Below are 12,846 nucleotides of genomic sequence, written 5' to 3' on the forward strand. Positions count from 1 at the left end.
GGGACAGTTATAGGTCAGGTACTCTTGGGACAGTCATTTAATTTCCAGCTCCAGCGTTGAAGTGACTTAGCCACCATTTCACTGCAGCTGTACTAGACAACTCTCAGTGTATGAACATGTAACTTTTTTACATTGATAAGAACACAGACGATATATTCATATGATGCGTCTATGTCAGCGTGTCTTCATTTCTAATGAACTCTCCCACGTCAGCCTGATGGAACACAACGATGGACATGGGGTCCACTCTTCGGCAGTCCTGAGTGGACCTGGCTGCCACGCCAAAGCCCTGGGGAGCGCAGAAACAAATGGAAAAGGGTTAGTCCTGAGTGGACCTGGCTGCCACACCAAAGCCCTGGGAGCGCAGAAACAAACGGAAAAGGGTTAGTCCTGAGTGGACCTGGCTGCCACGCCAAAGCCCTGGGGAGCGCAGAAACAAAAGGAAAAGGAAAACTTTAGCCAGTGTAAATTGGGGGCATTCGATTTTTGGACAATCTGTAAATCTGATGCACAAACCCCTAATGTAAATGTTGTCGCACAGACAATATAATTAACTATTCTGTAGCCAGTATGAAAGGGATGGTAAGTCGCTAGCATATTATTATCTCACTTTGTCACCTTTACAACGAGGTATAGATAGATTGTAAAGATCAGGCATTAGTGGAATGAGCAACACAGCTAAATGTGTGTGTAGCACCTCCAAAACGTGCCATAATGTCAAGTGCTTGGTATTCAACCCTTGCTTTAAGTTGCTTAGTGAATTGTATGATTGCACTCTCCCACAGTAATAAGGGGGGAAAAACATATTGGCCATTTTTACGTCTCACACATCCCAAACTCTTCTCCCTTCTGGCTCAAACTATGGAATGCACTTCCCATTACAATCAGAACTGCAGCCTCACTCGCAATCTTCCACCTTAGTCTGAAAACCCACCTCTTCAGACTCAATCATGGCCCTGACGACCTTACAGGCATATGCAAAGGCTCAACTTATGTAACGTAGATAGCATTTTATGTAGACATAGCACTATATATAGTATATATATATATATGCAGTTTCATTATATAGATATTCCTCTTTTACGTTCTTAGCTTTCTTACTGTATGATTCATAATAACTAGTTGTTTATGTATATGATGTATTGCCATGCTTTTTGTTCTTGCTTATGTAAATCGCTCTGGATTAAGAGCGTCTGATAAATGCCTAAATTGTCATGCAATACAAAACTATGCCTACTTAAAGCACAATCAGATGGTGCACGCAATTAACTGAAAATCAAAACCGACATTTAGAACCAATCTTTATCATATAGGTAATTAAATAATCAAAAAGCTTTTAACTAATGCATGGGATAATATACACCGTAGTTGTTGAGAAGTAACGCCCGACAGGATGATTAAACAAACATGATTGGTCAATCGCTGAAATTTCTTGACACCTCAGCTAGGTGTCATCAAGAAATAACACGGCTGAGTTCAGCGATTGACCAATCAGAATCAGGCATTCAACCAAGCCACGTAATAAACTGTATATCAATAATACATTCTAATATTGGTACATTTTCTATAATCGACTAAATTGATTATCCTCTTATGCCCTTACAGTACGTTTTAACAGCGGGCGACTGCCAGACGAACTTTCCGGAAGTGCATTATTTGTCAATGGGACCCTACTGGCAACTACTGGAGATAGAGGCGATAGCAGGCGAACAGGCGATGGTCGAAAAGTGGGCGGAGGAACGTCGGCCGAAAAGATTAAAAATTATTCATCTTTTGGGCGACGTCGCCCGGCGAAAGTGGGCGTTTGGGCGATAGCCAATGAAATCCTCCAGTATTTTCACGATTTTTCAAAAATAGCAGACCTACAAGCTCGTAGCGTGCCACTCGGTGGTGCTTTTTTTTAATATATATAATGGTGATATTGATTTGAAGTCTGCCATATCGCCCAGCGCTGCACACAGTGATTGAGCAGCAGATGATCAGTACTTACCAAGGGCACGTCTGACATGGAGTAGACCACCACCCCTTGGTACTTCTCTGTGTTCTCTGTGATGCGACCCAGTCCAGACTTCAGGACGTGGTTCCCATACAGGTAGGACTGCTCAGCTCCGGGCTTCACCCACACCTTGTACTAATAAGTAACCAAACGGGATTACAACTTAAGAGAAGTTAAGACCAATTTACACCTCATCATACCAGCGCTGAAAATGGCCCATCTACAAGCTCACATGTCATGGATGCGGGGATGGGGGTACAATTCAAAACAGATCCGAGTGTGGTGGTTTTAAAACCATGGTTAACAGGAGTCCCTCAGGGCTCCATACTAGTCTGTTTTCTGTTATTGTGGGGGAAGCTTTCGCTGAAAACAGCCAATCAACAAGCTCACAACGCGTCGCAACGTCACGAGTTGTGAGCTTGTTTGTCGATTAACTATTTCCTTTGGCGAAAGCTTTCCCCAGGTGCTGGAGTGTGGTTACAATGCTTGAGGACCTTTGCATAGGGGTGGTGGAAAGCCTGGTGAGGCGAGGTTACCTTTGCATAGGGGGCGAGGAAGTCCAGAGCGGTGATGTGCAAACGGAACTTCTGGGTCTTGGTGAACTTTCCAAAGCAGGTTCCCACTGACACCAGCTTGTCCCTTGCCACGTTGGTCGCCAGCTTCAAGATCTTCTCACTGTCCAGATGCGTTCAGAGACACATTGTTGACAGTGACGCCACATAATGACTGCTGACCAATGGAGGAATCCATCCTCTATCATAATGCAGCTGTATGCACGCAGCCAGGGCCAAATTAGCCATTTTTGGGCCATGGCCCAGGGGCCCTCATGGGGGTTAATCCGTCCCTGCACGCAGCAGCCAGCTGTATGCACCAGCAGCCAGCAGTGTAGAAAAGAAATACACACACAACGACTAATGCTACACATACCTCAGTGTACACATTCAGTGGTTCTTAAACTGGGGCACCCTGGCGGCCTGGCACCTAGAGGTCCTTAAAGGTATATTCAGTGATTTCACTCAAAAAACCTTAGGTTTCGTTTTTGGCTGTGGGACCCAGCCTTTCGTCCAATCAGGATAGAGAGTCAAAAACGAAACCTAAGGTTTTTTGACCCCCAGGGGTTAACTGGGGACAGGGAGGAACTCATTATATGGCCAGCACACTCTATAGTAGGGAGGATTATCACAACAAAACAAAAAAATAAGTGATATTTGAATTAAGTGAAATCACTGAATATACCTTTAAGTTTGGGGTCTGTAACTCAGGCGTTTCTAACTACTTAAGGATTTTTATAGTGTAGATCGGGGTCCCAGATGGTATCAACTGGGGGTCCTTGTCCTCATACATGCATACCGTAATTGCATATAAAACTGGGCGTGCTTGAAATACAAAGGTTTTAGAACGGCTAAGCCTACTACACAGTACACACCTCATAGTACACATTATGAAACTTACCTCATGTAGTAAACACGGTCGTTGTGCAGTCTGAAGCAGTAGGTGCCATCAGGTCGATCCACCAGCAGTTTGAGGTTTTCACCAATGCTGGTGTTGATAAATAAAATAAAAAAGAAGAAATGTTAGACCTGCCTCATAAATGTCGGCTATAATAACCGCCTAATAATGTGAAAATAAGTCGTAAACAAGTCTTGGTCTTATAGTGCTTTTCATGGTTGTATCCTCGCAGCAGTTTTTGTATTGACTTGTGCGAATTCGGTTGACATGTGAATACAATCAAACACCAATCACTTACTATTTAGAAAGTTTCTCAAACATGATTTTAGTCTCTTCGTCCGTTAACGGCCTCATCCTGGAGATCTGCTCGTCAAATCCAAGGGAATAAATGAATAAAAAGGGTAGAATGCGATGAGACTGAAACAACGTGGGTCCTCGAAGAGTATAGACGGCGCTTCAAATCGTCGTCGGAGTGAGTTCTGCACGTCATCACGGTGCGCCGTCAGTCCGAGAGCAGTTAGTTCCTGATGTTCTGTTCATTTCGCTCAGAGAGCCTCTCCCTTCATCACCTTATACTCCCTTCATCACGTCCACCCAGAGGTGAGTGACTTATTATTACTATAGTGCACTGATCACTGCACAAACACACACTATTAGCATTACTAGACTAGTATTATTCCAACAACATGTTCTTTTACAACACGTCCAGATTGTAGTTTTCTTTAAAGGAGCTAGCTCGTTAGCATAATGCTATAGCAGCTGCCAGACTGGAAGATACTAAAGGATGAGAAATTGACGTGACTGACTGACAAGCAATTTCTGTTCCAAGTGGTTGAAGCTTGAAGTTACAAATTTGTATAATTATCACATAATAATTCAAATAATTACACATTTATTTAGAACGTCACTATTTACTCAGAAGTGAGTGTCGATGAAAATACGTATTAAAAATATGTAAATATTTCTGTGTAATAAATAATAATCACAGCTGCGACGATCGCAGGCTATTCACTACACTTCCTCATTTTGCTCGACGTCACTGTATCATCCTCGGTGTCATGGTTCGTAGTCTCCAGCTGACAGTTTGACGCTAACATGCTAACGGCTAGCTGCTGTTTGATTGATAACATCGGGCCGGATCCCTGTGTCTAAACCACAGCAGACCCAACACAGCGTTTAAAATGATCTACCGGTATTTACAGTAAAACAGTAACGATCGGAATGCAACCCGATCGTTAGACTCGTGAAATAAAGCCAATAAGGAACCGGGGCCGTAGTTAAGTTACGTAACGTACGTGATTTTTTGTTGTTTGTAAATACCGATGAGGTTTGATCACACATACACATTCTATTATTTAACACAATTATTTTTCACATATTAGATGATGACATGCGAGTGGAGAATCGGTTGGTTTCATTGTGTGTGAATGAAAGTGAGGTGTGTCCTCAATGCTCATTGTGACAGCTTCCCCTTGTCTCTGTGATGCAGCCTCGCGTACAGTCACAGGGCAAGAATTAACCTTTAAATCTAATTTACTGCAAACATGAGTTTTCTCCCAAAACGTTCTGATGCAGAATGTTTGCTCTCATTTATTAATTATTCATACATAGACAAGCCAATGTTTGTTATACTGGCTAAAGCATTTACTATTTTAAATGTATCTAATCTGATGTATTAGTCATCCGTTATCTACAGACATTTTCAATGAATCATATATAGATAACCAACCACTTACTGCAATATGTTTTTTGTATACCTTTTTCGCACAAAACGTGAAAGCTTGTAGATCTGTTATTTTCGCTCTTTTTGTTTTTATCTACTGTATGACTTGTCCAAAATAGGGATCGATTACTCATCAATTATAATAATTAAATTGTAGATTTTTTGTAAACCCCTCAGCTCCTTCACTAAAGCATTTAGTACTGTCGTGGTTTATCATAATAACGACATAACTCATGCTGTATTTATATTCTTGCACAGATTACTGGCAGATTAAGTGACATTGCTGCAGGTAGCTGACTTAACTGACTCACAAGGATATAAATACTGCAAACTACATGTTCTAATCATAGTAACATGTCACTTAAAAACCTTGAAGAGTAAGAATGTCTCCCCCACACAGGTCTTGTTTTGCGATCAACACATCTACTGCTCTCAAATCTATTCTCACAATAATGAATATTATCATCCAACAGCTCAAGTCTAGAGTGGAAAAAACTTAAGTGGTGGAATTGTTTGGGAAAATGTCATTATGCACTCATGTTTAGTTAGTAGGTGGCCTACTTTGCGTTGGCTTTTAAAAAATGGCACATATAACTTTCACATCTGATATAGAAGGCATTTGTAGAATCGGTCTTTGGGACTTAGCAGAGGCTCTCAAAGTCTCCGGTTGACAGCTATTCACGTCATGGTGTGACAATCTTGCAGACTGGCTATTTTTGTAAAACTTTGAAATGTTCTGTAATGGGGTTCCTTCCCTCCCCTGGCACAACATATGTTCAGATGGGCGTCTGTGGAAAAATTCATATCATTTTGGGGGTTCTCCTTGACATGAAGAACCAATTGTGTCATCAGTGCTTCTGAGCAAAGATGTGTGTTGAGACATCTCATCATGTGGCTTTGACCGCAGTAGGAGTTTGCACCTCCTAAACAAGGAAACTACACAACCTACCGTGGCGTGCAGACATAAACAAGATGGATATACTTTATTGATCTCCAGGGGAAATTCTAGAACTACTTCCTCAATTTAAGAAACGCTTACCATTCACTCACACTGTGGTTTGAGCATTGACAAGTATACATTTCATTCACACGCAGTGAAAATGGCAGATCTGCAAGCTCGCAACACAGCGCGAAGCTCCTCACTGTGAGCTTATACATCTGCTATGTTCACTAGTTTGGGACGCTTATATCAATTCTACGTCCGAGCATAGACATGGTAACGCCCCGGCCCCCGCCTGCCTCTGATTGGCCTACAGACAGGAAGATGCATGCTGGATAGTCTGCCGTGAGGTTACTCCGTGGTGGGAAATAAATAATACAAGTGCGATATAATACAAGAGAATGACAGCTTGGCATGCGCGACAGTAACTTATTTTTGTTGTAGAAGAGGCAAAGTAATATTGTTTATGCCGTTGGCCTGTTTATTTGTGTAAACTTGAAACATTATTGTAGTGTAAAAGGTTCTTGTAATAATGTGACCCTTTTCCCCTGATCTTTTTTAGTATAATAGTTTAACACTAACACTTTAATTTAGAACACAGCCAAATCCAACCATAGTTCATTCAATCAAAGCAAACGGCACAAGTTTAGTCATTAGTTTGCCTCTTCTACAAAAATGAAAGTTACAAGTTACTGTCGCGCGTGCCAATAAAGCTGCCATTCTCTTGTCATTTCCCACCACGGAGTAACCTGGCCTGGAGGACAGTCTGGTGAGACCATGGGGGCTAAAAGGGCAGTGTCGGTAGGGTCGGTAGGCCAATCAGAGGCAGGCGGGGCGTTACCATGTCTATGCTCTGACGTCTATGTCTATGCTCTGACGTAGAATAGATATATGCGGCAAACGTCTAAGTTCTCTTTTGGGTCTTGAGCTAACAAGTTTGGGAACCACTGGTCTAAATCCACAAAGTAAAATAATTGTAAAAAGTGCTCTGAGATGTGGTGGAGTATGAGTATAAACTCGGGTATGATACATTTTGACGCAAAGATACAGTACTTGAGTCAATGTAATTTCCATCACTGATTTTGAAGTTGTTGTTCTGCTCTTGTCCACAGGAGTGTGTTCCCTGAGGTTGTGAAGGAGTGTCGAGTGCCCCCCCCCCCACCACCCCACCCCACCCCACCCCACCACCCAGCGGTCTGTCTGTCTGTCACCAGCTTCCTGCAGAGTGTGTTTGTGTCACTGCTAACTGTGAACAGGAAGACCGAAGGAGTAAAGTGCAGCGACAGAGGAAGTTGCTGTCGTCTCTTTGTTGGCCTCAGAATGACCGAATTCTGGGTGTGTTTCAGCTGCTGTATTGCAGAACAGCCTCAACCGGTGAGTACTACAGTGGGTTTCTTTAGACTAGGGGGCGAGGGGGTCAAACCGCTTGAGTTTAACCACTTGAACCCTAGTGTCCCTATTCTGTGGTGTACAACATTTGGCGAAAGTATCCCATCTACTCTACGAGCTCATCGGCTAATTTCAGCGTGTGTAGAGTGAAAAATCACACCCGTGTGAAGTGAGGGGGTGCTCTTATCGTCATACATCATCTCATTCCGGCCAATCACAATTTGCGTCCTCACATTTGGCTTCAATGTTTGTGTTTACACACTCAAAAATGGCCATTCATTATCAATGGCATTTAATGTTTGTGTTAGGAAAAGTTTGTGTTTACACACACACACACACACACTAAAAGCTGGACATAGGTAGTATAGTATAGTACGTAAGTATAGTATAGGCCTATAATGGAGTCCTTGGGGGAGTCACTCCACTCAAATAAGGGTCCAGTGGTTCCCTGTGCTATAATTTAATGGTGGGCAAGCTATTTCAGGTGAGCAGAATGTGCAGAATCCCTAGCCTGCCAGTGAAATTGGAGGCCTGAAAAACAAAGGTTTTATTTATTTATTTACTTTATTCAACCTCAGTGTCCTACGATGTTGGTGTGGGAGCCGAGTGCCAGCCACATCCTCCAACATGACGGAACAAAACAAATTCCATCATTGTGTATTGCTGAACATTGTGACATTGGACAAGCCGTTGTTATTGTCAGGGAGGTAGGATGGATGTCTACATGGTGACTACATTACAGGCACAAGACCATCATGAGTGCATAGAATGTGTGTGTCTCATTCTATGCATTTCTTTCCATACAATAGCTTCAGGGTCAACCAGTGAATTACGTGTTTCTTAGTTAATTGCATCCCTCTTTTCAAGGAGGTGTGATCAATGCGGTGTCATGTAAATATTGTTGAGTTATAAATGCCATTGTGCAGAAAACGGGTGAGATGTTAATTTCACATAACCACATGACATCCCTATTTTTGGCACAATACTCACCGCGTTGTGAACTTATAGATTGGCTATTTGTACTAAAAGTGGCTAAACTGTTTTCTGCTGATGCACTATTATCCGTACTAAACAACTTTCCTCCCTTTTTGTTTTGTTTTTTTAGAAGAGGCGGCGGCGAATAGATCGTTCTATGATCGGGGAGCCAACAAACTTTGTTCACACCACACACGTTGGCTCGGGGGACATGGGCATGGGCCTGGCATCCGTACGTACAACCCCACACGATAAGAATTTTTTTAAACGTATGCCTCTATTACCATTAATGAATGATGATGAATGATTATTAAAAAATAGTGAAACATTTTTGGTTAATTGCCCATCCTCTGTACAATCCAGACTTCTCTTAACCCATTTTGACCTGGGAACGATTCTGCAAATGTCTTCTAAATCCTCACTGTTTTCTTGAAAAAGCAGTTTTTCTATGTCAGTCGTTCTCAAACACTTTCATGTCACTTTTCACGATTCTTAAAAAATAGCAGACCTACAAGCTCGTAGCACAGTGCTCAAAATGCTTCATAATAATGCAAGTCCAGTCAGTCTGCTGAACTACTACAACACAACACACCGCTGCAGTTAAATCTGCTGCTCACTGTGAAACTAGAGTTTGTAGATCTGCTATTTTTCAATAGCTAAAGCATAACATAATGCTAACACCAAAAGGGGTTCCCGACAAAAATGGGTTAAGAGTGATACAGAATGGTACAGTGAATTATGTCCAGTTTTCGGTAATCATGTCTGTGTGTCTGTGCAGGTGGATCTTGTTCAGGCCCAAATGAAATCTAAAGGCGGGTACTGCCACAGCGGATCGGAAGGTTCTCAGTTATAACCGACCAGGTGAGACAAGCTGCCAAGTCTTATTGAGGATTCAGCAAGCAGCACGTTATTGCAGGCTTGACTCTTTTTTTTTACCACACAGTCATGGAAGCTCAGCTTACACTCTGTTTAATGCAGTCCTTGCAGGTTTTACCTGCCCAGGCGGATCAATTGATTCCTCCCGGTAATGCTAGTGTAAAGTAAAGGGACTTAAGTTGACAGAAGCAGCTCAAACACAGTGTAGTAGAAAGGAAGAAAATATTCCTACCAAGTTGTACCACAGATTGCTACCGATAATTGTATTTATTTAAAGGATGAAACATACATTTCCAAAATGTCTCATGCAATGATTGTAGTGAGACATCTAGCACTCTGAGAATGCTCAACAATATTACACTAGCCTATACAGTATATTGCAACAGGAAATGTCACTGTGGTCTGGAAATATTCTGATAAGAGCACATTCATTTTCGGCCTTGCATATAAGCTTCACAATGCATCACATGAGCTTGTAAGTTGACTATTTTAAATGCGGGACTCATCATAAGATGTTTGAAAGCTAGAGTCCTGCTAACCTGCTTCTCTTACTGGACATACAGGTCAAACAACTGCTGTGTCTGTTTGTCCAGTCACCACACCCCTCACTGTCCTGCTGCTGCAGCTTGAGTTCATTCCAGTGTCCACCCAGACATTTGTTTTTCCCGCTTGCCAGCGGCCCAGTTGAAAATATTTCTGCTCTCGGCAAGCAGATAAAAATGCCAAACACGCTCAGCTCAGCGGCGTGTCATCCTGCTGGTGTTTAAAAAATACAGCCCTCCCATTTTAGACAATTAAAAACTACACTGAGTGAGTGTCCCTTTAGTTTAGACAGAGCCCAGAGGGTTTGTGCACAGTGCTCAAAATGCATCATAATAATGCAAGTCCAGTCAGTCTGCTGAACTACTACAACAAAACACACCGCTGCAGTTAAATCTGCTGCTCACTGTGAAACTAGAGATGGACCCATTACTGATGACGACAGTAATAACGTTGAAGCATTTGCATTCCAATGTGGTTTAGTTTGGTTATTCTCAACCTTTTTTATTTTTATTTCAGGCACCCAAAGTTTGATATGCATTAGGCCAGGAACCCCCCACTTCTATCTCTGGGACCCCATTCTACCCTGTAATATCCTCAGTATGCACCATTTGGCATTCACCTAGCCTGGTTTCCACTTTCTAGCCTGATTCGCTGTGTTCCATGAATTTGTTTTGTCACTCCGCTGTCAGTCTAGCCTCAGACTCCTGTTTGACTCGTATTTCATAATGTCAGCTCTGATGTAATGACGTTGCTGATACATCAGCCAGTGCCACCCTTTCCATGCTTTTCACACTGTTGAAAAAATTTGCGCCAGTTCGAGTAAAACCTACAGTAACAAAATGAACACACACTTTGATTCAGTAGTCCACTACAGATTCAGTAGTACAAAAAACCTGCCAGCTATGTGGGGTGAGTTTAGTGAATGATAAGGGGACGTTGCAGGACAACAGCAGTAGCTGTGTGGGGTGAGTTTAGTGAATGATAAAGGCATGTTGCAGGACCACAGCAGTAGCTGTGTGGGGTGAGTTTAGTGAATGATAAGGGGACGTTGCAGGACAACAGCAGTAGCTGTGTGGTGTGGGATGAGTTTAGTGAATGATAAAGGCATGTTGCAGGACAACAGCAGTAGCTGTGTGGAGTGAGTTTAGTGAATGATAAGGGGATGTCGCAGGACAACAGCATTAGCTGTGTGGGGTGAGTTTAGTGAATGATAAGGGGACGTTGCAGGACAACAGCAGTAGCTGTGTGGGGTGAGTTTAGTGAATGATAAGGGGACGTTGCAGGACAACAGCAATAGCTGTGTGGGGTGAGTTTAGTGAATGATAAGTGGACGTTGCAGGACAACAGCAGTAGCTGTGTGGGGTGAGTTTAGTGAATGATAAGGGGACGTTGCAGGACAACAGCAGTAGCTGTGTGGGGTGAGTTTAGTGAATGATAAGTGGACGTTGCAGGACAACAGCATTAGCTGTGTGGGGTGAGTTTAGTGAATGATAAGGGGACGTTGCAGGGAAACGTCAGTAGCTGCACATTAATGTATTTGGGGCAGGTTGAGAACCACTGCTCTGCAACACACCGATGCAGTCCAACGGCTGCTCAGTGTGAAGCTCCGCCTCCTACAGTAGCTCATGACTACAGTAATAATGACCTGGAACCCAGCGTACATTAAATGTTCTTTCATTTCTCTCTCACAGGCCGCCAGATGTTGTGGAAACTACTGTTTGTTCATTTTTCAAGAGCAGTTCATGTCTGTAACAGACACAGGACCAAAATATGAAACCACTGCTTTTTCATTTTGTACATAAATCTATTTTTGTTTTTCGCTGTTTCGTTTTCTTTCTTTTCCTTCTTTTTTTTTCTTTTTTATGAAAGCACTGCTATCCATTGCCTGCCATACTCTTGCACTGTTAGCTAAAGCGGGTTTAGAACAGCTCATGATATTTGGTCAGATGTGTGTATACTTTCAAAAGTATTTTTGCTGTTTTAGCTCATTCAGATGCCTGTATTTATTGTTTTTTGTTTCTTTTTAAACGGGAGGTCATGGTGGCTGGGCCACTCTGGAGAATTTCTGAACTTTCTCTTGTTCCGTTCTGAAATATCAGAGGCTTTTCAAACGTCAGGTGGAGATAGCAAGGCAAAAGAAAACTACAAAAAAAAAAACTACCAAAAAAATAAATATGTTCACTCTTTTATTCTGAAAAGCACTCATAATTCACTGAGTTGCTTTCAGGGCCAAGAATGCTGTTTTGTAATAAACTTGAAATGAGTAGAGCACACTGGACCAGACATTGTACACTTACAACTTTGCTTATGTGTTTTTGCATTGATTTCAACAGGTTTGTTTTTGTTTTGTGTTTTTATAAAGCATTTAGAACTAACCACATAGAGTTTTAATAAAGTAGAAACTTCTAATCTGCCTTTAAAATTTAATTTTTTACTTTTACTTTCCAAGTAGCCAACCAGTGTGTTTTTAACTACTTGAACCTTATATAATTAGTTGATCAGTGTCCAGCAGGTCTATACCTGATCTGCTCCTTTTTCCCTCTACACCAAGTCTCTTAAGCGGAAATAGCCGATCTAGCCGATCTGCTGTTTTCTCCGGATGTCGGCCGCCGGAATAGGGATGCTAGGGTTCATGTAGTTAAAAGCAGAGATCTGGTTTCAACTGGTCCAACTTTAAGAGTAGAGAGTCGGGCCCGATTTATAAAATATTGTATATAGTCGATACGCAATGTCCCTGTATTAGAATTGTGTTTTTTGTCCCATCTCTGAGCATCTTGCGGCCCATTTTTTGAATCCCAACATCACTGGTTGAGAGTCACTTTAAGATAGGCTGAGCATGTGATATATTTTTTGCTTACAATTATATTTGTACCTTGTTCAACGTAGCTCATTTTGCTTTCAATATTGATTCGCTACTGTTTATAATTTGTTTCGGTACTATTTGCCAATCCACCC

The 12,846-nt window shown here is 42.1% G+C and overlaps 2 protein-coding genes across 3 annotated transcripts; one reads left to right on the forward strand and one right to left on the reverse strand.

Annotated features, from left to right (window-relative positions):
- Positions 1-18: 18 nt before the first annotated feature.
- Positions 19-3,912, reverse strand: nip7 (NIP7 nucleolar pre-rRNA processing protein). Its single transcript, XM_083759865.1, has 5 exons — positions 3,744-3,912; positions 3,449-3,535; positions 2,533-2,671; positions 1,991-2,131; positions 19-289 (listed from the first exon to the last, which is right to left on the reverse strand). Exons 1-5 carry the CDS (start codon positions 3,797-3,799, stop codon positions 170-172), a joined length of 543 nt encoding a protein of 180 aa, XP_083615991.1. The 5' UTR covers positions 3,800-3,912; the 3' UTR covers positions 19-169.
- A 44-nt stretch (positions 3,913-3,956) lies between these two features.
- cdc42se2 (CDC42 small effector 2) lies at positions 3,957-11,710 on the forward strand. 2 transcript variants are annotated; one of them, XM_083759866.1, is made up of 5 exons: positions 3,957-4,045; positions 7,221-7,482; positions 8,603-8,704; positions 9,251-9,333; positions 11,583-11,710. In XM_083759866.1, exons 2-4 carry the CDS (start codon positions 7,429-7,431, stop codon positions 9,323-9,325), a joined length of 231 nt encoding a protein of 76 aa, XP_083615992.1. In that variant the 5' UTR covers positions 3,957-4,045; positions 7,221-7,428; the 3' UTR covers positions 9,326-9,333; positions 11,583-11,710. The 2 variants fall into 2 exon arrangements, 1 of the variants encoding a protein (XP_083615992.1); XR_014568950.1 differs by lacking the exon at positions 3,957-4,045 and having other exon boundaries at positions 7,291-7,482; positions 8,603-8,741.
- The last annotated feature ends 1,136 nt before the right edge of the window (positions 11,711-12,846 follow it).

The sequence above is a fragment of the Protomyctophum parallelum genome (assembly GCF_964188405.1).
Source record: "Protomyctophum parallelum genome assembly, chromosome: 2".
In the NCBI taxonomy this organism is placed as follows: domain Eukaryota; kingdom Metazoa; phylum Chordata; class Actinopteri; order Myctophiformes; family Myctophidae; genus Protomyctophum; species Protomyctophum parallelum.

Bases quoted from the DNA above. Each gene is read 5' to 3' on its own strand.
- nip7 (XM_083759865.1), bottom strand. From the start codon at position 3,799: ATGAGGCCGTTAACGGACGAAGAGACTAAAATCATGTTTGAGAAACTT. The intron at 2,672-3,448 runs GTAAGTTTCATA...GCATCTGGACAG, and splicing joins GACCGTGTTTACTACATGAG to TGAGAAGATCTTGAAGCTGG. The intron at 290-1,990 runs GTAAGTACTGAT...TGCGCTCCCCAG, and splicing joins CCATGTCAGACGTGCCCTTG to GGCTTTGGCGTGGCAGCCAG.
- cdc42se2 (XM_083759866.1), top strand. From the start codon at position 7,429: ATGACCGAATTCTGGGTGTGTTTCAGCTGCTGTATTGCAGAACAGCCT. The intron at 7,483-8,602 runs GTGAGTACTACA...TTGTTTTTTTAG, and splicing joins TTGCAGAACAGCCTCAACCG to AAGAGGCGGCGGCGAATAGA. The intron at 8,705-9,250 runs GTACGTACAACC...GTGTCTGTGCAG, and splicing joins TGGGCATGGGCCTGGCATCC to GTGGATCTTGTTCAGGCCCA.